Source organism: Elgaria multicarinata, chromosome 22 (assembly GCF_023053635.1).
Source record: "Elgaria multicarinata webbii isolate HBS135686 ecotype San Diego chromosome 22, rElgMul1.1.pri, whole genome shotgun sequence".
NCBI lineage: Eukaryota > Metazoa > Chordata > Lepidosauria > Squamata > Anguidae > Elgaria > Elgaria multicarinata.
The window spans coordinates 3,022,603-3,047,798 of NC_086192.1; the positions used below are offsets into that span (position 1 = coordinate 3,022,603).

The 25,196-nt window shown below is 51.8% G+C and overlaps 1 protein-coding gene across 1 annotated transcript; it reads left to right on the plus strand.

The window, feature by feature from the left end:
- Positions 1–1,866: 1,866 nt before the first annotated feature.
- On the plus strand, positions 1,867–24,511 carry TRPV1 (transient receptor potential cation channel subfamily V member 1). The gene is made up of 18 exons (XM_063146596.1): positions 1,867–2,028; positions 3,415–3,598; positions 4,807–5,140; positions 6,954–7,120; positions 7,678–7,830; positions 8,077–8,217; positions 10,527–10,825; positions 13,433–13,609; positions 15,237–15,401; positions 16,250–16,345; positions 18,053–18,123; positions 19,134–19,299; positions 20,114–20,180; positions 20,358–20,674; positions 21,186–21,313; positions 22,272–22,390; positions 22,717–22,846; positions 24,222–24,511. The coding sequence occupies exons 3-18, from the start codon at positions 4,848–4,850 to the stop codon at positions 24,232–24,234; spliced, it is 2,502 nt and encodes an 833-aa protein (XP_063002666.1). The 5' UTR covers positions 1,867–2,028; positions 3,415–3,598; positions 4,807–4,847; the 3' UTR covers positions 24,235–24,511.
- The last annotated feature ends 685 nt before the right edge of the window (positions 24,512–25,196 follow it).

Sequence of the window (25,196 nt, forward strand, 5' to 3'; positions counted from 1 at the left end):
CTAGGGAGGGGGATGTTCAGTCTTCCCTCCGTGAACTGCTTCCGTCTGATCCAATGCAAGTCCATTCCCTATAATCATACATAGGCGATGTTCCTGCTACTTGCAGAGGGCTTGCTGTACAACACCATTCCTGGGGTGGATAGGGTGACATTTTTCTCCCTCTTTCCCATAACACTAGAAGCCAATGGGGTCATATCTCATGAAGCTGATTGGAGGGAGATTCAGGACAGATCAAAGGAAGGACTTCTTCACATAACGCAGAGTTAAACTCTGGAACTCACTACCACGAGATGTAGTGATGGCCACCCATTTGAATGGCTTTAAAAGGGGGTTGGATAAATTCCCAGAGGAGAAGGCTATCAAGGGCTACTAGCCCTGATGACTGTGTGCTACCTCCAGTAACAGAAGCAACAAGCCTAGGTACACCAACTGCTGGGGAACATGGGTGGGAGGGTGCTGTTGCACTTGTGTCCTGCTTGTGGGTGCCTGGTTGACGGTCAGCCACTATGTGAAGAGAGTGCTGGACTAGACGGGCCCCCGGTCTGATCCCGCAGGGCTCCTCTGATGTTCTTCTCCATGAGCACCGAATCGTTTTTCCAATCCTGGAGCACTAAAGTTCTGTCCATCTGCCCTTTCCCCATCATCGTCACCCTTCCTTCCTCCACACCAATTTTGACATTTCCGTCCTGAGCTCATCAAAAAGCCTGAAGCGAGCGGATCCTGCTTTTCCGTGGCGTGTTCTCCTTTTTCTTTAATTACTCTGGAGTTTTTTTCGCCCCGTTCTTTTTGTTTTTAATTACTTATTCCTCAGAGGACTCTTTGGAAGCGTGGCCTATTTCAGGGCAACGTTTAAGATGGAGGTCTGGCTGCAGCAATGGAGTTGCAATCTCCCCCACGCAGCCGGGATCTGGAGGAGCCTTGTTCAAACGGAAGATGACATCAGAATCCAAAGAGGGGCCTGTTTATTTTCCCTTCCAAGTCCTGCCAAGCCAGGCAAAGTCCGGAGATCTGGAAATGTTCTGCAGCACCCGCTCAATCCTATGTACTAATAGCAAACTTATCCTTCAAGTGTGGATCCTTCTGTACTGCACTGTCTCTTCAGAAGAGGGAATCGTCATAAGGACAGGCAAAGCGCCCTGCTGGGTCAGACCCAGGTCCATCCAGTCCAGGATTCTGTTCACACAACGGCCGACCAGATGCCCACAGGAAGCAGGATATGACCACAACAGCACCCTCCCGCCCATGTTCCCCAGCAACTGGTGCACATAGGTATCGTGCCTCGGATCCTGGAGGTATCACATAGCCATCAGGACTAGTAGCCGTGGATAGCCTTCTCCTCTAGGAATTTATCCAACCCCTTTTGAAAGCCACCCAAATGGGTGGCCATCACTACATCTTGGGGTAGCCATCAGGACTAGTAGCCGTGGATAGCCTTCTCCTTCATCGATTTGTCCAATCCCCTTTTAAGGCCCTCCAAATGGGTGGCCATCGCTCCATCTTGTGGAAGTGAGTTCCACAGTTTAACTCTTTGCTGTGTGAAGAAGTCCTTCTTTTCTCTCTCTCCTGAATCTCCCAGCAATTAGCATCATGAGATGACGCCTTTGGGTTCGAGTAGCAGGGGAGAGGGTCTAAGATACTTCTCAGCCTGAGGCGGAGGGCAAGATGGTTCTCCCACGCCTACATCTCATTCACAAACGGGCAATTCCATGTATATACGTCAACATCTGCAACTGGACAGCATCCACGGTGCCTGAGGGCAGCTTAGGGGCCATGAAGCACACACGCCCGCTTTATCATCCAGCACCTCGCCTCTGCTCTTTGTCCGCCCTAAGGCAGCCGCCTCACTGTCTTAACGCTAGGGCCGGCCCTGTAAGCTGAAGTCAATACGCAGGAGGCCCCATCCATTCCTTCTAATGCCGAACGCCGGTGGTTACGTGTGGATCGTTTTGGAAGCCGAGAGGAGCCGCCTCAAGGAAAAAGGCAGCGCATTCTACATACTCAGGGGACACCTTGGGAACACAGAAGCGCGTAAGTTGGTGAATCAAAAGTAAATTATGTTTTTATTATACATTTATGAGCTACACGGCAATATCATTGCTGTGGATGGCGTGGGGGAAGTGGCCGTGTTGGTGCTTTGCATGTGATGTTCCTGGGACCAGAGTAGGATGTTGGGGCTAGATGGAGCGGAAGAGGGCGACTCAAGTGATCCAGGGGCTGGAGCATCTCCCCTACAAGGGAAGGTGACCACAGCTGGGATGGTTTAGCCTGGGGAAAAAGGCGAATGAGGGGTGACATAATGGAGGTGTACAAAATCATGCCTGGTGTGCAGAATGCAAGGAGGGAGACGTTTCTCTCTCTCTCCCATAATGCTAGAATCCCATGAAGCTGATGGGTGGGAGAGTCAGGACAGATCAAAGGAAGGCCGCCTTCACACAGCGCAGAGCTAGACTATGGAAACCACCACCACGAGACGTGGTGATGGCCACCCATTTAGATGGCTTTGAAAAAGGGGGTTGGATAAATTCCTGGAGGAGGAGAAGGCTACCAATGGCTACTAGTTCTGGTGGTTGGGTGCTACCTCCAGTATCTGAGGCAATAAGCTTATATGCACCAGTTGCTGGGGAACATGGGTGGGAGGGTGCTGTTGCACCCATGTCCTGCTTTGTGGGTCCCTGGCCAACAGCTGGCTGGCCACTGTGTGAACAGAGTGCTGGACTACATGGACCCTCGGTGTAATCCAGCAGAGCTGTTCTTATATTCTTATGGAACCAATTGGATACCGGTTAGGATTTCAGACACTGTAGCAGCCTTCCTCAACCTGGGGCGCTCCAGATGTGTTGGACTCCATCTCCCAGAATGCCCCAGCCAGCTGGCTGGGGCATTCTGGGAGATGCAGTCCAACACATCTGGAGCGCCCCAGGTTGAGGAAGGCTGCTGTATAGGGAGCCTCAGCTTCAAATAACCCACTCACTTGTGAAGTTCTGAGCTCGGGCTGGTTGTACTCTCTCTCTCTCTCTCTCTCTCTCCCCCCAACCTTCCTCGCAGGGTTGTCGTGATAATAAAATGAGAGGCGCTGCATAGTCTTCCTCCCTACGCTCATGGTAGGCAGAGCAGAATATATGAATGTAATAATGAGTAACTTTTCAGGAAATTTAAAGTTGACGGCCATCCAAGCCCCGGAGAGAACCGGTGGCTGTAATTTAAATGTGTTTCCCTCCCTCGGAGAGGAAATTTGAAGTGTCTGCTGCTAAATTGAAAAGAGGGGGAAGAGAAAGAAAGATGTGAAACCCTAAACATGGCAAAGATGATGTTGATGATTTTCTTTGTTTGTTTGCAAAAAGCTTTGCTGAACTCCTGGGAATAGAGATCGCTAATGCTTCCAGAACTGTCTTTTCCATTATTCTATTACTCAAGTCCGGGTTGCTGTCTGCGTCGTCGCCTGCCTATCAAAATCGCAACTGTATGGACCAATTTACAAGCAAATGAATCCCTGATTTCCCAGCCAGCCAGCCAACGCCTAAGAAGGGACACCGTGAATCGTGCGGGGATGCCAGAGGTTCTCTGAACGGCTCTTAACCCGAAGACCCTTGCGGGATTTGTAAGTCCTGCATTTTACCTTTGCCTGGAAAATGTGGTTTGCATTTGATCCCTTCCCTTTGACTTCTGTCGATAGTTTCTATAACCTGCTGTGTTTGACTAATGTAAGTTATTATTTCTCTCTCTCACACACACGTGTGCTATGGGATAAGAATGCCGGCCCGCCTTACAGGGTTGCTGTGAAGCATCCTTCCTTGAAGTGGGGTCCTCCAGATGTTGTGGACATCAACTCCTATCAGCCCCAAACAGCATGAACAATGATCAGGGATGCTGGGAGTTGTAGTCCAAAGAAGCTGGAGGATGGCAGGATAAGAATGCACCAGTTTACTTGGAAAGTGTACGCTATTGGAAAATGGACTCGAAACATTATTCTCATAAATGGAGCAGCGTATTTATTTATCCCTTCTGCTTGGGAAGAAATAGTTGTTGCTGAGGAGGGGGGCATTTTGAAGAAAAGGGAGTTTAAAGTTATGCGCTGACCCTTTCTTGGTGCAAACTGAATAGGAGAAGTGTAACTGAGTTCCTTTATTTGTCGGAGAACTTTTAACTTCAAAGCAAGCCCTCCTGGACATGCCGGGCTTTACTTCTGAGTAAATGTCCCTGAGGAGGCACCAGGATGGGGGTGCGAGTTCAAAGTCTCACCCGGATAAGTCTTCCCCCCCTCAATCTTCTCCATCCTACAAATTGGGGATAATGTCTCTGTCTTCCTTTGCGGAGTTGTGGCAGGGATCCCTGGCGAATGCGCATGCAGTAGTTTGAACAAAACGTAGTGATGAACTTTTGACTGCTTTGGAATTTCTTGGAGCCGATAGCTTTGACCATCAGCTATAAGATTTCTGAAGTGCGCAACCATTCAGCTTTTACTGTAGGATTCCTGGTAATTAAGAAGGTCTCACTGATTCGGGTGTCCTGTATTGGTTTGCCAGAATATGAGCTTGTGCGAGGGACCGGGAGACCTGACACAAAAGCTTTTGCCACAATGATTGCGTTAGTCTTTCGGGTGACACAGGACTCTTTATTTGGCTGGAGGTCCCCCACTCCTAAATCCTGGAGTCACCACTGTTTGTTATTCTTCTATCTTGTGTCAGCCTTGTAACGAATTCCTGGTGCATAACGGCGGGCTTGCTAGGTTAGGCGTACCACTGAATGTCAGAGAGAGAGAGAGAGAGAGAGAGAGAGAGAGAGAGAGATCTTCTTTGTGGCTTCCAGGGAGATCTCGGCCGCCTTGACGCGTCCTCGTCCTCTCGGCCATGTCGGGGATCCTGGGCAAGATGAGGAAACTCGGCAGCTCGGATCTGGAGGAGTCGGAAAGCGTGGACGACCACACGGACAGCGAGGAGTCCACCACGGGCACCCCCAACAACGCCACGAAGGCAGCCAAGCACAGCATCTTCGCGAAGCGGGCGCGCTTCGGGATCGGCGACGGCGACAAGGACATGGCGCCCATGGACTCCTTCTACCAGATGGACCACCTGGTCTCCAGCCCTATCATTAAGTTTAGCCTCAGCTTGGAACGGGGGAAGTGTGACAGCCACTGTGCCAAGTGAGTGGGGCTCCGTCTGGGGTACAATCGGGGTGCTTTACGCTGGAGGCGTTGAGCCTCTTCGGCCCTGAGAGCCGGATTCCATTTCGGGGAAGCTCCTGGGGGCCAGCAGTGGGCGGGGGCGGAGCAAAAGGGGCGGGGCCGAAGGACCCAAACGCTCAGTTCTTTCTGCTTCCAGCCCGTTCTGCCAGGAATGAAACCTTCAGAGAGGTGTTTCGATTTTTTTGAATGGGGAAACAACCCTGCAAAACCCGGGAAGTCGCCAAACGATCAGCGGTTGAGGGGGGGAAGTGTGTGGGGTCAGGAGCAGAGCGAGTAGCCGTCTGGGGACCCTTACAGGGCTGACATGGGACCCCAGGCGGGCGGGAGACTCAACTCGCCCCTTTAGCCGTGCATCAGTGGGGACTTTAAGGCCACCATTGGTGTTTGTGGGGGAATGCGCCATTTATGGAGGCTCCCGAAAATGCGCACTCCCCCCCGTTACGTCAATGGCAGGAAGGGGAAAGTGCGCAGTTTCAGTGAGCGGGCGGATGCCGAGGCCTCACGAGCGCTCCGGGAGTGTCCACGCTCGTAAGAGGAGCGCCCAACTGGGTCTGGGTGGGGCGGATGCGGCGGGGGAGGGGTCCTGGATCCAGTCGGGGGCTTGTGACAACCCTATTTACCAATAGTTTGAGCTTAGGCGGAGTTTAAGTGCTCCAACGCACAGCCGAAATCTGATCACCACCAGGGAGACGGTCCGCACCCGAAGATGCTTACAGATCGGAAGCCTGACAGCTCTTTCTTCCCGAGTGCAGTTTTGACTCAGACCTAAAGTCCTTTTCGCAGGCAGCCTTCTGGATTGCATCATCCTTAGCTGGGAAGGGTCTGTCGCCTTCAATTTTCCTATTCAAAAATATTCCTCCCAAACGATCCTCCTCTCTCGAGAAGCAATGGGCGAAGTATTCAGTTCCCGTAGCAATGCATTGCCTGAAATTTACCTAACAAAAGAATGTGTCCAGCCTGATTTGGCCCATCAACCTTCTTTCGTCTAACTTCTCTCCCTCCGCCAGCTCAGAACAATCGATTATATATACGAAGTACATTTGCCTGCATTTTGCTTCTTCTGCAAGTCCCAGCCAGGGTTGTTGTCTGGACGGCAGAGGAAGACGTCAAAATGCATGGCCAGGTTGACAAGTTAATCCACATCCTGTACCGCCAAAGGGCTGGGTTTTGAGGTCTCCGTAAAGATGACAGAAATGGAAGAAATCGTAATTATTTGACTTATATTTGATAAATTATTTTGCTGTTTGGCGTAACTTATTCTGATTCTGCCAGTCAGGAGGGAGGCGAAGGAATCGATCCGCTTGTGCACCATCAGCCCAGCTTCTAAGGTTTTAGCGGACAAAGCCCTTCACGAATATTTTCCCCACCACAAGGGCTGGTAATTTGGTCATCCTGCAAAAATGAAAGTGGAGATCTCTGGAAAGCTGAACGTGGCAACTAACTGTCAAGTCATAAGAACATAAGAAATGCCACGCTGGATCAGACCAAGGGTCCATCTAGTCTGAGCTTACAGCTGTCTATCACATGATTTATGGCTCTAAATTTTTCCACCACTGGCTGCCTCTTCCTTCCTTTCACATGTGACTGTTTTGCTCTTTATGGTCCTGGAAAAAACACACACTCTGCTGTTATTTAAGTGACCACTTGTCTTCGTCTGAAAGCTGGTGACAGGGTTATAATCGTCTGGGTGGGTGGGCAGCGTTATTCAGAGTACGATTATTTCATCTCCAGAATTCAATAATCTGGAATCCCCTTCCTTTCTCCGCAACAGGTTTCTGTCTACAGCTTCTATTGGTGTGCGCGCCGAGAAGGCGTTCAAGATCTACGACCGAAGGAGGCTCTTCGACGCTGTGGCCCAGGGTGATCCCAGCGAACTGGATGACCTCCTGATCTATCTCCTGGAGTCTCTGAAAAATCTGACCGATGACGAGTTCAAAGGTATGGAGAGGGAGGAGCAGGCCGCTTTTCTCCTCCAGGATTTGGGAGCGGCAATTATCACCAGCCTTTTCAGTGTGCAGGAGAGGAATTTGAGGAGGACGAGGCGCGGGCGGCTTCCTCAGGGGTAGGATAGTCAGTGCTGTATTTGGGCCCTTTGGGTCCTTCCGTCAGTCCTTTATTTGGGTCATCTGCCACGCCTCTCAGACGTCTCTGTGCTCGCCTAGCTTAGCAGGGATCGCCACAGTAGCTCGGCGAAAACAGGTACCTCGTTGTCGTGCGCCATCCCTGTTGGAATGCAAAGGGTTTGGGGGTGGTCTAGGATGCCCCATTAAGAGCCACTTGCTTTACAAAACTGCTGTGTTGACTTGGGGGTCTGCTTTTTATGCCTAAGTCGAAATAAGTCCACAGTAGACAGTTTTTATGGGCAAGCCAGCCGCCGAAGTAACGAGGAGCAGGGAACGCTGGGGTCCGGAGCTGTGCTGGGGCGGGACACCAGCCGGGGATCCACCAGAATTCCCGGCGGCCTGTGGCCATGTTCGCCTCTCGCCTTTGTCCAGAGCCAGACACGGGGAAGACGTGCCTGCTGAAAGCCATGCTGAACCTCCACAACGGACGGAATGACACCATTCCCCTCCTGCTGGAGATCGCGGAGAAGACGGACAACCTGAAGGACTTTGTGAACGCCGAGTACACGGACAGCTACTACAAGGGTAAGGCAGGCCACAGGCGGCGTTAAGGGCGGCAGTGGAGATCTGGGCCTCAAGGCCCCGATCCATTGGATGTTCTTCCGCAACAGGCTCCTCAGGATAAACATCCAGTGCTCAGGGGTAGTTCTAAGGCAGGGGTGGGGGACCCAGTGTTGGCTGGTGGTCGGTGGGGCGGCGAATCCACTCGGGGTTTCAGCAAGAACCTCTCCAAGGTGCTGAAATCTCCTGCTCTAACTGGTGCCTCCTTAGGTCAAACGGCGCTTCACATCGCCATAGAGAGACGGAACATGCAGTTGGTGAAGCTCCTGATCCAGAACGGAGCTGATGTCCACGCCAGAGCCCACGGGGAGTTCTTCCAGAAGATCAAAGGGCGGCCTGGATTTTATTTCGGTAGGGTTCTCTACAGCAGGACGCTAGAGCTACCAATCATTCAGATCTTGGGTCAGCCCAAAAACGAAAATGCTGCTCATGAAAAACTCTCTGGGCGGTTTTTTTGTAAACTGCCCAGAGAGCTTTGGCTATGGGGCGGTATATAAATGCAATAAATAAATAAATAAATGACATGGTGGGTTGTGTATGTGGGTTATTAGGGTCACTGACAAAGAGAAATGCTGCTGTTCTCATTGATTGGAGATAAGAGCGGAGTTTCTTTTCTCAGTGCTAGAGAGAGGCCGCTGTTCTCACTGATCGGAGATAAGAGGGGGTTTCCTTTTTCAGCACTAGAGAGAGGCTGCTGTTCTCACTGATTGGAGATAAGAGCGGAGTTTCCTTTCTCAGTGCTAGAGAGAGGCTGCTGTTCTCACTGATCGGAGATAAGAGGGGGTTTCCTTTCTCAGTGCTAGAGAGAGGCCGCTGTTCTCACTGATTGGAGATAAGAGCGGAGTTTTCTTTCTCAGCGCTAGAGAGAGGCTGCTGTTCTCACTGATCAGAGATAAGAGCGGAGTTTCCTTTCTCAGCGCTAGAGAGAGGCCGCTGTTCTCACTGATTGGAGATAAGAGCAGAGTTTCCTTTCTCAGTGCTAGAGAGTGGCCACTGTTCTCACTGATTGGAGATAAGAGCGGGGTTTCCTTTCTCAGTGCTAGAAAGGCAGCCCATTTCTAGCACTGAGCACTGGGCGGGGCCTGGGAGAGAGGGCGGGGCTTCCAACAGATGTTTATTGGCTGGATAAAGAAGAACCGTGGGCCCTAACAGGCCTGCAAGTCCCCCATCTCTGATATAGGGCGTGGCAAGAAGCAACTCCATCCCTGGAACAGTGCTTGCCCCCTACGTGATTAGAAAAAAATGTAGCTTGGGTGTGTGTGTGGAAACAGGACTCATGATAAAGGTCTAGCAAATGGTGCATGACGTGGAGAAAGTGGAGAGGGAGAATTCCTCCCTGTCTACTTTCTCCACACCAGGCATAATTTTGTACACCTCTATCCTGTCTCCCCTCAGCCTCCTCTTCTCCAAGCTAAAGAATCCCAGTTGATGTAACCTTCCCTCGTAGGGGAGATACTGCAGCCCCTTAATCATTTTAGTTGCCCTTTTCTGCACTTTTTCCAGCTCTATAATATCCTTTTTTAGGTGTGGTGACCAGAACTGCACACAGTATATTAAGTGTGGCCGCACCATAGATTTATATAAGGGCAGCACGATACTGGCCGTTTTATTCTCAGTTCCTTTTCTAATCATGCCTAACATGGAGTTTGCCTTCTTTACAGCAGCCACACACTGGGTGGACATTTTCACCTATCCCAAGATCTCTTTCTTGTTCAGTCACCACCCGCTCCGATCCCATTAGGTTATACTCGAAGTTGGGTTTATTTTGCCCCAACGTGCATCACTTTATACCGAACTGCATCCGCCATTTGGAGGCCCGCTCTCCCACCTTGGAGAGATCCCTTTTGAACTCCTCACAATCCCTTTGTGTTTTAACTACCTTAAATAATTTGGTGTCATCGGCAAACTTGGCCACTTCATTGCTCACTCCTAATTCCAGATCGTTTATCATAGAATCATAGGATAGCAGAGTTGGAAGGGGCCTCCAAGGCCATCGAGTCCAACCCCCTGCTCAATGCAGGAATCCACCCTAAAGCATCCCTGACAGATGGTTGTCCAGCTGCCTCTTGAATGACTCTAGTGTGGGAGAGCCCACCACTTCCCTAGGTAACTGGTTCCATTGTCGTACTGCTCTAACCGTCAGGACGTTTTTCCTGATGTCCAGCTGGAATCCGGCTACCTTTAACTTGAGCCCGTTATTCCGTGTCCTGCACTCCGGGAGGATCGAGAAGAGATCCTGGCCCTCCTCTGTGTGGCAACCTTTCAAGTATTTGAAGAGTGCTCTCATGTCTCCCCTCAATCTTCTCTTCTCCAGGCTAAACATGCCCAGTTCTTTCAGTCTCTCTTCATAGGGCTTTGTTTCCAGACCCCTGTTCATCTCGGTTGCCCTCCTCTGAACACGCTCCAAATTCAATGAACAAATTGAAAAGGATTTGTCCCAATACTGATCCCTGTGGGACCCCACTATTTCCTTTCCTCCTTTGGGAGAATTGACCATTTATTCCTCCTCTGCTTTCCGTTTGACGATTTCATCGAGCTGTCCACCACAACCCCGAGATCTCCCCTTGGGTCAGTCTCCACTTCCCATGGCTCCCTCGATGCTACGGGGCGCTGCTGTGCCATGAAACCCCCGGTTCCTTTTTCTTTCTTCTTGCTGCTAGGTGAGCTCCCGCTCTCGTTGGCCGCCTGCACCAACCAGCTCAACATCGTGAAGTATCTCTTGGAGAATGCTTTCCACCCGGCCAACATCGCCGCTCAGGACTCCATGGGCAACACCGTCCTCCACGCCCTGGTGGAGGTGGCTGACAACACGGAAGACAACACCAAATTCGTCACCAAGATGTACAACGACATCCTGATCCTGGGGGCCAGGATCCAGCCCACTCTCAAGCAGGAAGACATCACCAACCGGCGAGGGCTGACGCCGCTCACCCTTGCGGCCAAGACCGGGAAGATACAGGTAGGAGGCCGCGCCGTCTCTGAGAGGCTCCTCAAAAAAGCGTGGTGTTAGACTGGAGCAGGGGTGATGAACTCCCGGCCCGGGGGCCGAACCCGGCCCTCCAAGGGTTGCCCAGGAGACCACACCCACACACCTCCAGGTAACAGGCAATGGAGGGGACAGACCCATTGTGTTGGCAACACTGGGCGTGAAGGGCCCGGGGTCTAACTCAGCTTCCTGTAGGAGCTCAAGTTCTGCGTTTAGGTGGATGTAACCAAGCTTAGTAAATGATGATGATGATGATAAAGAAATGACCATCAAATAGTAATTTTTAAAAGTAATAAAGTATCTGTTGGCTAAAATTGTACTCAGAGCAGCACACAATGAATGCCCAAACTGAAAAGCTATGGAGGGCGCAAATTCTGTTCATGTTTAGACAGAAAAATGTCTCCCAACTCCCAGCCTTCCTACAAAAAACTTCCTTGCTCAGTGGTCTTAAGCCAGGCGTGCTCTCTCTCTCTCTCTCTCTCTCTCTCTCTCTCTCTCTCTCTCTCAAACTCTGCATCTTGCAGCATGCCTCTAAGAGCACCAGCCTGCCTCGCAGGGTGGTTGTAAGCCAGACGGCTGAAACACCTGTTTTCTTGCTGAAAAGCAGAGACCCGATTCGGTCTTAACACTCGAGAAAACGGTTGATTTTTATTTCTTTTAACGTGCCCGTCCCCGTGAGTCTCTGCAAGGTCACGGCTCTGTTCTGAAGGAGACACATGCCAAGCGTTGGCTCACCCAGGGATGCCTCCTCCTCTGGGCATGCGACATCTCTGAATCAGAAGTCCCTGCAGAGATAACGGCTGGGTGATTCGCCTCCAGAGGAGGAAGCTGGCTGAACAGAGTGAAACCGGACAAGAAATCACGCCAGAGGTGTGCCGTGAAGTCTCCTGTCTCCCTTTCCTTTGGATTCATGATTATGTAATGCACACCCACCCACACCCAGATCATTGACAGGTGTGTCGCGATACATCTGTGTCCCGGCCCTGAGTTTGGGAATGTTCAGTTGTCAGGAGGAACACCAGACACTGCTTTTTACATAGTCACGCCACATTTCTCTGTGTAACTCAGTTGCCTACCCAAAGCTGTGTCTCTCTGGATGTGTGGGACTGCAACACCCATCATTCCCAGCCAGATGCTGGCTGGGAATGATGGGAGTTGCAGTCCCACACATCCAGAGAAACCCGCTGGGGTAGGCTGATTAACGCTGACTTTCATCAGCTTTCCGGAGTTTCAGATTTAGAATATTCTACCCAGGCATGGAGACTTTCTCGCCTGCCAATCTGCACGCCTGATCTTTCCAGAAATTCTCAGCGTGTTTCGGCTCACACGGCTTGACACTAGCTGAGTTTGTTTGGAAGGAAGCCCAGCTAATTTCAAGGCAGGGGGTGAAAAATATATATGTTATAGAGCGGGGAAAAGTGCAGGAAAGACCAACTCAAGCGATCCAGGGGCTGGAGCAACTCCCCTAGGAGGGAAGGTCACAACAGCCGGGATTGTTCAGCTTGGAAAAAAGGAGGCTGAGGAGAGAGAGGGGAGAGGGGTACAAAATCATGCCTGGTGTGGAGAAGAGGGAGGGGGAGACATTTTCCTCCCCCTCCCATAATACTAGAACCCAACAGGGTCATATCCCATGAAGCTGATGGGTGGGAGATTCAGGACAAATCAAAGGAAGGACTTCTTCACACAGCACAGAGTTAAACTGTGGAACTCACTACCACAAGGTGTAGTGACGGCCACCCATTTGAATGGCTTTAAAAGGGGGTTGGATAAATTCCTGCAGGAGAAGGCTATCAACGGCTACTAGTCCTGATGGCTAAGTGCTACCACCAGTGTCTGAAGCAGTGGGCCTGTGTGCCCCAGTTTCTGGGGAACATGGGAGGGGGGTGCTGTTGCACTGTGCCCTTCTTTGTGTGTCCTGGTCGATGGCTTGCTGGCCACTGTGTGAACAGAGCGCTGGACTAGAAGGACCCTTGGTCTGATCCAACAAGGCTCCTCCTCTGTTCTTAAGGATCCAATAAAGATCTCATAGAATCGTAGAATCATAGAATAGTAGTGTTGGAAGGGGCCTACAAGGCCATCGAGTCCAACCCCCCGCTCAGTGCAGGAATCCACCCTAAAGCATCCCTGACAGATGGCTGTCCAGCTGCCTCTTGAAGGCCTCTAGTGTGGGAGAGCCCATAATCTCCCTAGGTAACTAGTTCCATTGTCGTATTGCTCTAACAGTCAGAAAGTTTTTCCTGATGTCCAGCTGTAATCTGGCTTCCTTTAACTTGAGCCTGTTATTCCGTGTCCTGCACTCTGGGAGGATCGAGAAGAGATCCTGGACCTCCTCTGAGGGACAACCTTTTAAGTATTTGAAGAGTGCTCTCATGTCTCCCCTCAATCTCTTCTTCTCCAGGCTAAACATGCCCAGTTCTTTCAGTCTCTCTTCATAGGGCTTTGTTTCCAGACCCCTGATCATCCTGGTTGCCCTCCTCTGAACTCTCACTTGTAAATCCCTGTTGCCTCCCCCTCCTCTGAATCCAGCTTCCACTGATCCATCCTTGTGGCGTGTCCCCTTTCCGCTCCTCTCACCATCAGGTCTTCGCCTATATCCTCCGGCGGGAGATGAAAGAGCCGGGGTGTCGCCACCTCTCCCGGAAGTTCACCGAGTGGGCGTACGGACCCGTGCATTCGTCCCTCTACGACCTTTCCAGCATCGACACCTGTGAGAAGAACTCAGTCCTGGAGATCATCGCTTACAGCAGCGACACGCCGGTGGGTTGGAGGACCCCCGCCGGTGATGGCCCTGCCTCCCAGTTGGGTCACGCCTGAATTCTGAATTGGGCGATTTGGGACTCGTCGCTCAGACTCGTAACCAAGAGATTCGACTCGCGCTGACGCCCTACATCAGGGGTGCACCTCAAAGCCGTGGGGTCAAATCCGCCCTTCCTGGGGTCCTCCAGTATCACCCCGTTGGCCCCGCCCTTTTCCCTGACTCCACCCCCTTTCCCCGACTGCCAGTCATCTGGTTGCTTTCTCTTTTTTCTGTTTTTTAAATATTTATTTTTATAATTTGTGCTTCTGGCTACATAGGTGAGGTCCTCCATCGTATATGTACATTCAGTGTCAACCCAAATACACATTCCCGCCTGGGTCAAATATTATTTAACTTTAACTAATACCTCGGAAATGAGTCTCTCCACCCATCCTCCCCGTCCGTGGCTCTATATACGCCGATGGAGGCGTCCTCCCGCTTCCTGTGTTGTTCACAAAGTCAGGGCATTCCCTCTGGACCCCCTCGAATTTGTCCTCGCTTCGTCGTCCTTGCGCTTTCCCCAGTTTTGAGGGTGAGTTTTTCTAAAAGGGCCACCTGCCAAACAACTTTGGTCCCGGTTATCAATACTTCGGTCCCTTGCCGTCTTTCCAACGCTTGGCTCTCAGCCCCCTGGCCGCCAACGGCAGATGGCTTATTAATTCCTTGGTCGGGCTGATTTCCAGCTTTTATGTAGTTTCTCCCCCCGTTCTGTACCGATGAAACACTTCCTGACGGGCGGCGATGAGCGGAAGACACGTCCCGGTTCCTCCACACCAGGCGTGCTTCTCCGTCTTTGTCCATCCAGAGCGCGGCCGCTGTAAAGAAGGCAAACTCCATGTTAGGCATGATTAGAAAAGGAACTGAGAATAAAACGGCCGGTATCGTGCTGCCCTTATACAAATCGATGGTGCGGCCACACTTAGAATGCTGTGTACGGTTCTGGTCACCATACCTAAAAAAGGAAATTATAGAGCTGGAAAAAATGCAGAAAAGGGGCAGCTAAAATGATCAAGGGGGCTGGAGCATCCCCCCTATAAGGGAAGGTTACATCAACTGGGATTGTTTAGCTTGGAAAAAAGGAGGCTGAAGGGAGACATGATAGAGGTGTACAAAATCACGCCTGGTGTGGAGAAGGTGGAGAAGGAGACATTTTTCTCCCTCTCTCAAAAGACTGGAACCTGGGGTCATCTCAAGAAGCTGAATGGTGGGAGATGCAGGACAAATAAAAGGAAGGGCTTCTTCACAAAGCGCAGAGTTAAATTATGGAACTCACTGCCACAAGATGTAGTGATGGCCGCCCATTTGGATGGCTTTAAAGGGGGCTGGATAAATCCCTGGAGGCGAAGGCTATCCATGGTTACTAGTCCTGATGGTTGCGTGCTATCTCCAGTATTCGAGGCAGTAAGCCTGTGTGCACTAGTTGCTGGGGAACATGGGTGGGAGGGTGCTGTTGCACCATGCCCTGCTTGTTCATCCCTGGCTGATGGCTGGTTGGGTACCGTGTGAACAGAGTGCTGGACTAGATGGACCCTTGGTCTGATCCAGCATCAGGGCACTTCTGATGTTCTTTTGCTCTCTCCCTTCCAGAACCGCCACGAGATGCTGCTGGTGGAACCTCTCAACCAGCTCCTACAGGACAAGTGGGACCGTTTTGTCAAGCACCTCTTCTACTTCAACTTCTTGGTGTACGCCGCTCACATCCTCACCCTCACCGTAGCCGCCTACTACCGGCCGACGAAGAAGCACGGGAAGGTGGCCGGACTTAGCCTCGGGTTGCCACTTTTTCGTTTCGGAGACCCGGCGGGTTTCCAAGGCTTCCCCCTATCCCCGTTTTTTTTAATTCTCCTCGCACGGCCCCACGATCCGCCGTGGCGTGGCGAGCGGAAGTTCGGCGGGCGGAGAAACGGGACGTTTGTGCTTGCTTACGGCATGCCTCACCTGCTGGGTTTCCACCTGCTGTGCGGCTCTGAGATGCACAAGGGGAGGGTGGGGACAAGGCGAGGCACAAAAGAAAAAGGAGGCAGAGTTAAACTCTGGAACTCACTGCCACAAGATGTAGTGATGGCCTTTGGATGGCTTTCCAAGGGGGTTGGATAACTTCCTGGAGGAGGAGGCGATCCGTGGCTACGAGCCCTGATGGCGAAGTACAACCTCCACTAGCAGAGGCAGTAAGCCTGCGTGCCCCAGTTGCTGAGGCACATGGGCAGGAGGGTGCTGTTGCAGCATGTCCTGCTTTGTGGGTCCCTGGCCGACCACGGTGTGAACAGAGTGCTGGACTAGATGGACCCTTGGTCTGATCCAGCCTCAGGGCACTTCTGATGTTCTTAAGGAATACTACTTTACCAGTGGGACGTGCAAGAAAAAGTTGCCGTATGCGATCCTCCTGTTTAGGGTTCAAGGCGGCCATTTTCTGTCCCCCCCTTGCCAGAAATCAGCATCCTGTAGGCTCCTCTCCCTTTCTGTCTTCTGTAAGCGTTGGCGTTCCTCCGCAGCTGCGGCCCCCTCCCTCCCTCCCTCCCTCCTTCCCTCCCTCTGGTCCGTGGCTGGACCTGGACTCTGGGCTTTTGCTCCTCTGACCATGCTTGTGTTTTCGTCCACAGCCTCCCTTTGCGTTTCATCACACGACCCACGAGTATTTCCGCGTCACCGGGGAGATGCTGAGTGTCCTGGGAGGGGCCTATTTCTTCTTCAGAGGGGTAAGAGCTTGGTCAGAGTTACTCTCATTAGGGCCAAAAACATTATACACACTCTCTCTCTCTCTCTTCCTGCCACCCCATTTTCTCTCTCTCTCTGCCACCCAAATTTCTCTCTTTTCTCTCCCGCTCTCTCTGCCCCTCCATTTTCTCTCTCTTTCTCTCTCTTCCTGCTAGCCAATTTTCTCTCTCTCTCTCTCTCTCTCTCTCTCTCTCTGCCACCCTGTTTTTCGCCTGCTGACCCTCTCTGGGCCACCCCATTTGAGTCTCTCTGTCTGTGCCACTCCCTTTCCTTCTCTATCTTTCTGATAACCCTTTCCCCCCTCCCTCTCTCATTTTCTCTCTGCTACCCTGTTCTGTCCCTCTTTGCCATCCTGTTTTTTCACTTGCTCTCTCCCCCACCTTTTTCCCTTTCTCTGTATCACCCCATTTTCTCGCTCTCTTTCTGGTACCCCTTTTCTTTGTCCTCTTTCTTTCTCTTTCCTTATCCCGTTCTCTCTCTCTGACATCCTGTTTCTCTCTCTTCCTGACACCCCATTTTCTCTCTCTGACACCCAAATTTCTCTCCTTTCTCTCCCTCTCTTTCTGCCACCCCATTTTCTCTTTCTTCCTCTCTTCCTGCCACCCCATTTTCTCTCTCTCCCTCTCTCTCTGCCACCCCATTTTCTCTCTCTTCCTGCCAGCCCATTTTCTCTCTTCCTCTCTCTCTGCCACCCCATTTTCTCTCTCTCTCTTTCCCCACCCCATTTTCTCTCTCTCCATGCCATCCTGCTACCTCCTTCCTCCTTCCTTCCCTGCCCAGTGGGCTGCTAGGGAAAAGTATGCATCCCTCTTGCCCCATGTCTGAAGTGGTTGCTTGCAGGTTTTTGTTTTTTCTTTTGAAATCCAGCTGAGTCATGGCACAGGAGCTAGCTGTGGCTCATTATTTCTCAGCAGCACCAGGAAGTAGAGGAGGAGGAGGAGGAGGAGGAGGAGATGTCCGCACCATCAGTACTGTGAGAGCCCCCTTGTGCCACCCCTCTTCCTCCTTGCTTAATGGCAGTGATCCCACTGCTAAGCACCCCGCAGCCTCATCCCATGGGCAGCAGACTCCCTGGGTTCTTGGGCTGGGAAGCGTCTCCCCTGCTCTCTGCAAGACGAGACTTCTTTTAATCATAGATGCTGGGGGTCAAACCATGTGATCTTTGGCATGCAAAGCAGGGCCTCTATAGCGCAGCACTGGGGTCCGTCCTGGGGTGAAGTGGGGGCATTTATGAACTGCCCCCCAAAGAGGAAATGCATCGACCCCAAAAAGGAAGGCCGAAAGGGACATCGCTTTGCATTAAAACGGCCGTGTGCTCCTTCGCACGCGTGGATACAAATGCAGCAATCGTCCTTATAATGTAAACAGCGGGACAGAGCGACTCACCATCCCGGGGAGGATTGAGCAGGTGAGCCGTTTCCCCACCTGTTGGATCGGCTGTTCGGGCGCTGCTCACTGTGGACGGGAATTCCACCGATCTGATCGTCCTTTATCTTTAAACCAGAGCTGGACGGGACTCCCGCTCAAACAAAGGCTGGTCCTCAAAAGAGAAGGGTGAAGCCTGCTCCAAGCGCAACTTGAGTGTCTTTTGGCCAACTTGACCCGTACTCCGCCCACTGGAGCGCACTTCCCTGGCTCTCCATGGAGCGGGACCTCTTAAATCCCCGTCTCCCCTCCGTTTTTTGCAGATCAAGTATTTCCAGCAGAGGCGCCCCTCCCTGAAGACCGTCTTTACGGACAGCTACAGTGAGCTGCTTTTGTAAGCATCGCGTACGTGGGCGCTGTTTCCCGTGGGCTCAAACGCAGGAGCCGCCCAGAGTCCGTAATTTCACTGACTTTTTAGTTCAGTTGTCTGTCGGCCACCTCTAAAAGTTACACTACGTAATAAACGTGCCGCCTTTCTGCAGCATTTTCGGAAGTTCACACTGCTTTGTATCGGGTATCTGTTTGCGATCTGTACGACAACCCTGCAAGGACTGCTTTCGTAGAATCCTCAAGTCGGAAAGGGGGCCTTTAAGGCCGACAAACCCAACCCCCTGCGCAGGGCAGGAATCCATTTTCAAGGGTCCCCGATGGATGGCCACCAAATCTCGGATTGAATACCTCTGACGACGGAGAGCCAACAACCTCCCGGGTCGTTGGTTCCATTGTCGGGCTCCTCTGACCGTTGGGAATGTTCTCCAGACATTTGACTCGCACCGTGCATCATTTTGTATGCCTCTATATTGCACCTCCCCGGTACTCAAGTCACAGGAAGCCAGATTCTGGCTGGACATCAGGAAAAACTCCTGATGGTTAGAGCGGTACGACAATGGAACCAGTCACCTAGGGAGGTTGTGGGCTCTCCCACACTAGAGGCCTTCAAGAGGCAGCTGGACAGCCATCTGTCAGGGATACTTTAGGGTGGATTCCTGCATTGAGCAGGGGGTTGGACTCGATGGCCTTGTAGGCCCCTTCCAACTCTGCTATTCTAGGATTCTACTTGTGTCTCCCCGTACTCACCTAAGCGAGGGCTCCTCTCCCTCAGGGTCCTCGCAAGCACCTGACTGGTTCCGCCCCTTGGTGGACTGCCCTGGCGTCCGCCCACTCCCGACCCAGCTGGGCGGTCCTCTTGCGAGCGCGGACACCCCCGAGCACTCGCAAAGCCCCAGCAAGCACTCAGCAGCTGCCCGCCTGCGCCCCGAAATTGCGCAGTCCTCGTGCCAATGGCGATTTTGGTGAGTTCACGCTCCCCCCCCCCCCCCCCGGTCTTCCTCTTGCTTTCCGCAGCTTCATCCATTCCGTCCTTCTCCTGAGCTCGGCGGTGCTGTACTTCAGCAGACAAGAACTTTACGTGGTCTTCATGGTTTTCGCCTTGGCGATGGGTTGGACCAACCTGCTCTATTACACCCGCGGCTTCCAGCAGATGGGCATCTACTCCGTCATGCTAGAGAAGGTGAGCGTGGGACGGAACAGCGGCCGTGGAAGCCAGGCCAGACCTCTGGTTGCGAGGTGACTCCATTACAGGCCCATCGGTCCGTGGCTCCATCGAGTCGGCCATAACCTGCTGCCTCTGGGTGATGACCTCTTCCGGGTTCCGTTTCGCGGAAGCCCTCGGGGGACTGTGTTCAGGCAGTGGGCGGGTCCAAAGGAAAAGAGGGCGGAGCTAAAGGCAAAAGGGGCGGGATTGGAAAATGCCAGCCTGCATTAGCTTGAAGCTCTCATGGTTAGGAATGAAGGAGGAGGGTTTCCGCCTTTTAGAAGGGTGGGGGGCAGGGGAAGACAGCACCAAAGGCAGGGAACCGCCCAACAGCCAAGGGGGAAAGGGGGTGGGGCCAAGGAAAAGGGGCGGGGCCATCTGCCCAATGCTGGAGGACAGGATTTGAACCTGGCGATCCTCTTCTAATCAGTTGAGCAAACTTCCTCGACCTGGTTCCCTCTGGATGTTTTGGAATACAATTCCCATCAACCCCGACTGCTGGCGGGGTGCTGATGGGCGTTGTAGTCCCACAGGTCCAGGCGGCACGGCGTTGGGGAACAGTGCAGTATTGGAGAGGGGAGGAAGGTGTTCCAAGGAAGCTGGGAAGGGTCCCTGAGCGCAAAGCCTCTCTGAGCTTGGGAATGGCTCAGAAAAGCCGGCAGGCGGCTAGTAGCCCGGGGGCTCTGCCCGCTCTCCCCTCCGAGGGCCGACCTACTAGGGTGGGGGAGAGAGGCAGCTACTGTGGCCGTGCCCTGACTCCCGCTCCTCTCCATCCCCTCTCCTTGTGCAGATGATGCTGCGGGACCTCGGCCGCTTCATCGTCGTCTACCTGCTCTTCCATTTCGGCTTTTCGACAGGTAATTGGGGGGCCGCCCGAGGGAGGAGGGGGGCGGAGGACGGGCCGTGGCGCCGAGAGGGCCGGGCGGGTCCGTTTTTGTTTCGACGGGTCGGTTTGAAGCTTCGCTGGGGGGGGGCGCAGGAGGGTCGGCCTGGACCCGTCTCACGCGGCCCTCCCCTCCCCCGCCCCGCGGCAGCCGTGGTGACGCTCATCGAGGAGGAGGACGGCGAGGGGCCCCACCTGAACCAGACCAGCAGCCTCTGCCCGTGCCAGGCCCGGCGCCGTCCGTCCTACAACAACCTCTACTCCACCTGCCTGGAGCTCTTCAAGTTCACCATCGGCATGGGCGACCTGGAGTTCACGGAGACCTACCGCTTCAAGTCGGTCTTCGTCATCCTGCTGGTGGTCTACGTCATCCTCACCTACATCCTGCTGCTCAACATGCTCATCGCCCTGATGGGGGAGACCGTCAACAAGATCGCCCAGGAGAGCAAAAGCATCTGGAAGCTGCAGGTGGGCTGGGGGGCCGCGGGAGCTGGGGCGCCTCCGGGCCCTCCGCGGGAGGGCGCCGGCATCCGCTGGTCTTTGCCAACGGGAGGCCCCAGCTTCAGTCCCTGGCGTCTCCAGGCAGGAGCCAGGTATACGCCAGTTGCTGGGGAACGTGGGCAGGAGGGTGCTGTTGCACTCTGTCCTGCTAGTTGTGGCTTCCCGTAGGCAGCCGGCTGGCCCCTGTGTGAACAGAGTGCTGGACTGGATGGACCCTCGGTCTGATCCAGCAGGGCACTTCTGATGTTCTAAGGACGCTTCTCCGAAACCTGAGAGGGAGATCGTCAGAAGAGCCCTGCTGGATGAGTACCGCCACTTTATTCGGTACCTTGAGGACTAGAAACTCTCTTCGTCACAGTTTGCCTTTTTCTGACCCCCTCGAATGGCTTGTGACTCCTGTGGTCGGTCTCTCTCTCTCTCTCTCTCTCTCTCTCTCTCTCTCTCCCACCCACCTTGCCCTCCTCGTCTTTGCGTGCAGCGCGCCATCACCATCTTGAACATCGAGAACAGCTACTGGAACTGCATCATCAACCCCTTCCGATCCGGGAAGCAGGTTTTGGTGGGGATGACCCCGGACGGCAAGGACGATTACCGCTGGTGCTTCAGGTTGGTCCACTCTTTCTCAGTTGACCATGGAACTGTGAGGGGAGGGGGACTGTGTCCTCCTACCCTCCATTTCACAGCCCTCTTCACAGTCCATAAAATTAAGAGGAGGGGGTTAGCTTGGTGATTTCTCCAGGGTGGGGAATGAAGGATCGGGGTTTGGGGGAATGTTGGGGGCACCCTATCCCAGTTCTTGCAACTCAGTGATGGCCGCCATTTTATTTCCTCCCACAATGCCCCGCTTGTGGGGGTTCAGAGGAGGGCAACAAGGATGATCAGGGATCTGGAAACAAAGCCCTGTGAGGAGAGACTGAAAGAACTGGGCATGTTTAGTCATTATTATTATTATTATTATTATTATTATTATTATTATTAATTTATATAGCACCATCAATGTACATGGTGCTGTACAGAGTAAAACAATAAAATAGCAAAACCCTGCCGCATAGGCTTACATTCTAATATCCGCATAATAATCCGCATAGGCTTACAATCCTGGAGAAGAGAAGATTGAGGGGAGACATGAGAGCACTCTTCACATACTTAAAAGGTTGTCACTCAGAGGAGGGCCAGGATCTCTTCTCGATCCTCCCAGAGTGCAGGACACGGAATTACGGGCTCAAGTTACAGGAAGCCAGATTCCAGCTGGACATCAGGAAAAACTTCCTCACTGTTAGAGCAGTACGACAATGGAATCAGTGACCTAGGGAGGTGGTGGGCTCTCCCACAGTAGAGGCCTTCAAGAGGCAGCTGGACAACCATCTGTTAGGGATGCTTTAGGGTGGATTCCTGCATTGAGCAGGGGGTTGGACTCGATGGCCTTGTAGGCCCCTTCCAACTCTGCTATTCTATGATTCTGTGCATGGGTCATCCGTAGCCACATGCTTTCAGAGCTCTGTGGAGCCACCTTCCAGTTGCAATGACAGGAAGGGACGTCGCATTTTCTTTTTCTCCCGCACAGGGTGGATGAGGTGAACTGGTCTACATGGAACACCAACTTGGGCATCATCAACGAAGATCCCGGCGGATACAGCGAGGAGCTGAAGCGGAACCTGAGTTTTTCTTTCAAGCCTGGCAGAAGTGAGGATATTTGCAAGCGTCCAAGGGGCTAGTCCACATTGCTGTCATCACAGTTGGACAGTGGGAGGCTCTTAAAAAGTTATGTGTGTGTTTGGGGACAAATCGCGGGCGCTGGGGAAGCTAATTTCCTGGGGCAGGGAGTTGCACAGAGAAGGGGCCACCACTGAAAAGGTTATAGCGGACACCCAAGAACGAGGTCACGTGAAATAATTGCTGTTCTCGAAAGCACGGGCGATGGGAAAGGGAGATGGGAGGGCGGGTTAAGGGGTGGAGTGTGTGAGAAGAGGATCCGTATTAAAAAAAACTACCGTCACCCTCCACCCCAGGTTCAGGGAAAAACTGGAAGACCCTGGTCCCGATTCTGCGAGACGGAAAGCGAGAGGGTTCGCTCAAGCCCATTTCGGAAGACGCCACGGATTCAGAAGAGCCGGAAGTCCGGAAGAAATCTCTCCCCAAGTTTGTCTAATTTTCCGTCTCCCCTTTAATTTCTTCCTGTTGTGGCGAAAAACCAAGTCAGGGCAGGAAAAAAGGAGGAACGGGTTCTCACGATGCAAGAAATTCTTTATTTCAAAGCCCTGAAATAAAGAATTTCTTGCATCCTGAGAACCTGTTTCTCCTCCTCCCCCTTCCTGTTCAGTTATAGCATCCGTCCCCAAACGTTTCTGAGAAGGGCGGCTGTGGGTAAAACGCTATTCATTCATTTCTGGAAGGGCCCTGGCAGGCGATGGGCCAAATACTTGCTTTTCACGTGGCCTGGCTGGGCCGAGAGGGCGCTAGTTCCCAAACCGCTGAACGGCGTGTGAGGAATAAAATTGTACTTTATTTCTGAGCTGATCAGGCCATATCTGGGGTATTGCACCCAGTTCTTGCAGGGAGAGAGTCATGTTTTAAGAAGGATATTGACAAACACGAGCATGTCTGGAGGAAGGCAAAGAATCTGGTGGTTTCCTTTATTTATTTATTTATTTGGTTTCAGTTCAGTTTTATTGTTTATAACCCTCAGTCATCTCCAGATAACAGGAATTTCTACCCCATCCTGTCCCCACTAGCCTCCAAATGGTGCTTTAGGTGGGTAACAGTAACGAAACCTAGATTAAAAGTTTAAGAAACCTAGTGAAAACAGTCATGAAAACAAATAGATTGAAAACACAATTTTAAAAACCCTACATGCCTGTTTAGACAGAAAAAAGTCCTACAATCCTATGCATGTTTAGACAGAAAATGTCCTACAATCCTATGCATGTTTAGAGAGAGAAAAGTCTTACAACTCCCCACTTGGGAACGCTGGGAGTTACAGGAATTTCCCCCATTTAAACACACATAGGATTGCACCCTAAAAGAAATAAAAAGTGCTCGCTGCATCTCAACACATCTGGAGGGCATTAGGATGAGGCAAGGACTCCTGGGATGTGATAAAGCATTTTTGTTGTTTATTTATTTATATCCTGCCTTATTTATTTCCAAGGAGGGAGCCAGCCTAGCCTCCTTGGAAAGGGCGTTCCAGGGCCCCGGGGCAGCCACTGAGAAGGTCCTCTCCTGCCAGGCGTTTCAGTGATGGTGGCGGGACTGAGAGAAAGGCCTCCCAGAAGAACTCAGAGCACGGGCAGGCTCATATGGGAGAGTACGGTCTTTCAGATAACCTGGACCTGAGCCATGTAGGGCTTTAAACGTTTATTCATTACATTTCTACACTGCCCAACAGCTGCAACTCTCTGGGCGCTTCTCAATACAAATATTCTGGATTTCTCATCGTTTCAGTACTGTCTGGAGTGGGGGGGAAACCCCAATCTGCATCTCATTGTGGGTGTGTCTCTTTTCTCCGTATCTGCAGCCCCGTCTTATGATTTTTGGATGCGTGAACCGACGGAAAGTGCTGTGCAGGTTCCAGAGTCCTCAACGCTTCTGTGTGTCATGGTAAAATATGTGCGGGAGTTAAACAAGCGGTCCGTTATTTAAGGAATCAGACATCTTCAAAGTGTTTGAGTTGTATCTCTCTTGACGCTTAAGGCATTTTGTTTATTGGATTTGTTTTATATCCTGCTTTTTAGTCCACGGATCTGGCTTAAAGGCTTCATAAAGCTGTCAAAAGGCATAAATGACCTAAACACTCAGTATTAAAAATATCAGTACCAATCTAATGGGGATAATTCTTTAAAAGCACATTCTCGCCGCAATCCTCTGCAAAACTTCCTTGGAAACAACGTCCTCTGTGTTCGACAGCGTTTACTCCCAGGTAGGGATAGATAATTCGTGCTCTTCAGATCCGTGTCATTTTCACTTGCATTCAGTAAGTTGTTCAATTTCTGGATTAGACAACTATTTTATTTATTATTAAACCACACCAGAATTCACACTTCCACACTGCCTCTGAAACGGGAAGTCCTACAGTGCCCATTGATGGACGTGCCGTTTGTGATGGGATCACATTTCATACATCTGGACACCGTGCAAAAACACTTCTTAGAAAATAATTCCCCAAGTCTTTTAAATCTTGCGTTTTAATCCTTGATCTCGCTTTATGCTGCTACTTGTTTTAATACAAAGCCTTTAGACGTTGATACGACTCGCTTGCTGGGATCTTTTTGTTATTATTATTCGTTTCCATGCAAGCCAGCCTAGAAAACTTTTGGGTTTTTTTGATGTGCGGGGTATAAAAGACATATATTACTAGAACTGGGCATGTTTAGCCTGGAGAAGAGAAGACTGAGGGGAGCCATGATAGCACTCTTCAAATTCTTAAAAAGTTGCCACACAGAGGAGGGCCAGGATCTCTTCTTGATCCTCCCACAGTGCAGGACATGGAATA

Coding starts and splice junctions, on each gene's coding strand:
- TRPV1 (XM_063146596.1), top strand. CDS start 4,848: ATGTCGGGGATCCTGGGCAAGATGAGGAAACTCGGCAGCTCGGATCTG. Junction 8,218..10,526: donor GCGGCCTGGATTTTATTTCG/GTAGGGTTCTCT, acceptor TCTTGCTGCTAG/GTGAGCTCCCGCTCTCGTTG. Junction 13,610..15,236: donor CTTACAGCAGCGACACGCCG/GTGGGTTGGAGG, acceptor TCTCCCTTCCAG/AACCGCCACGAGATGCTGCT.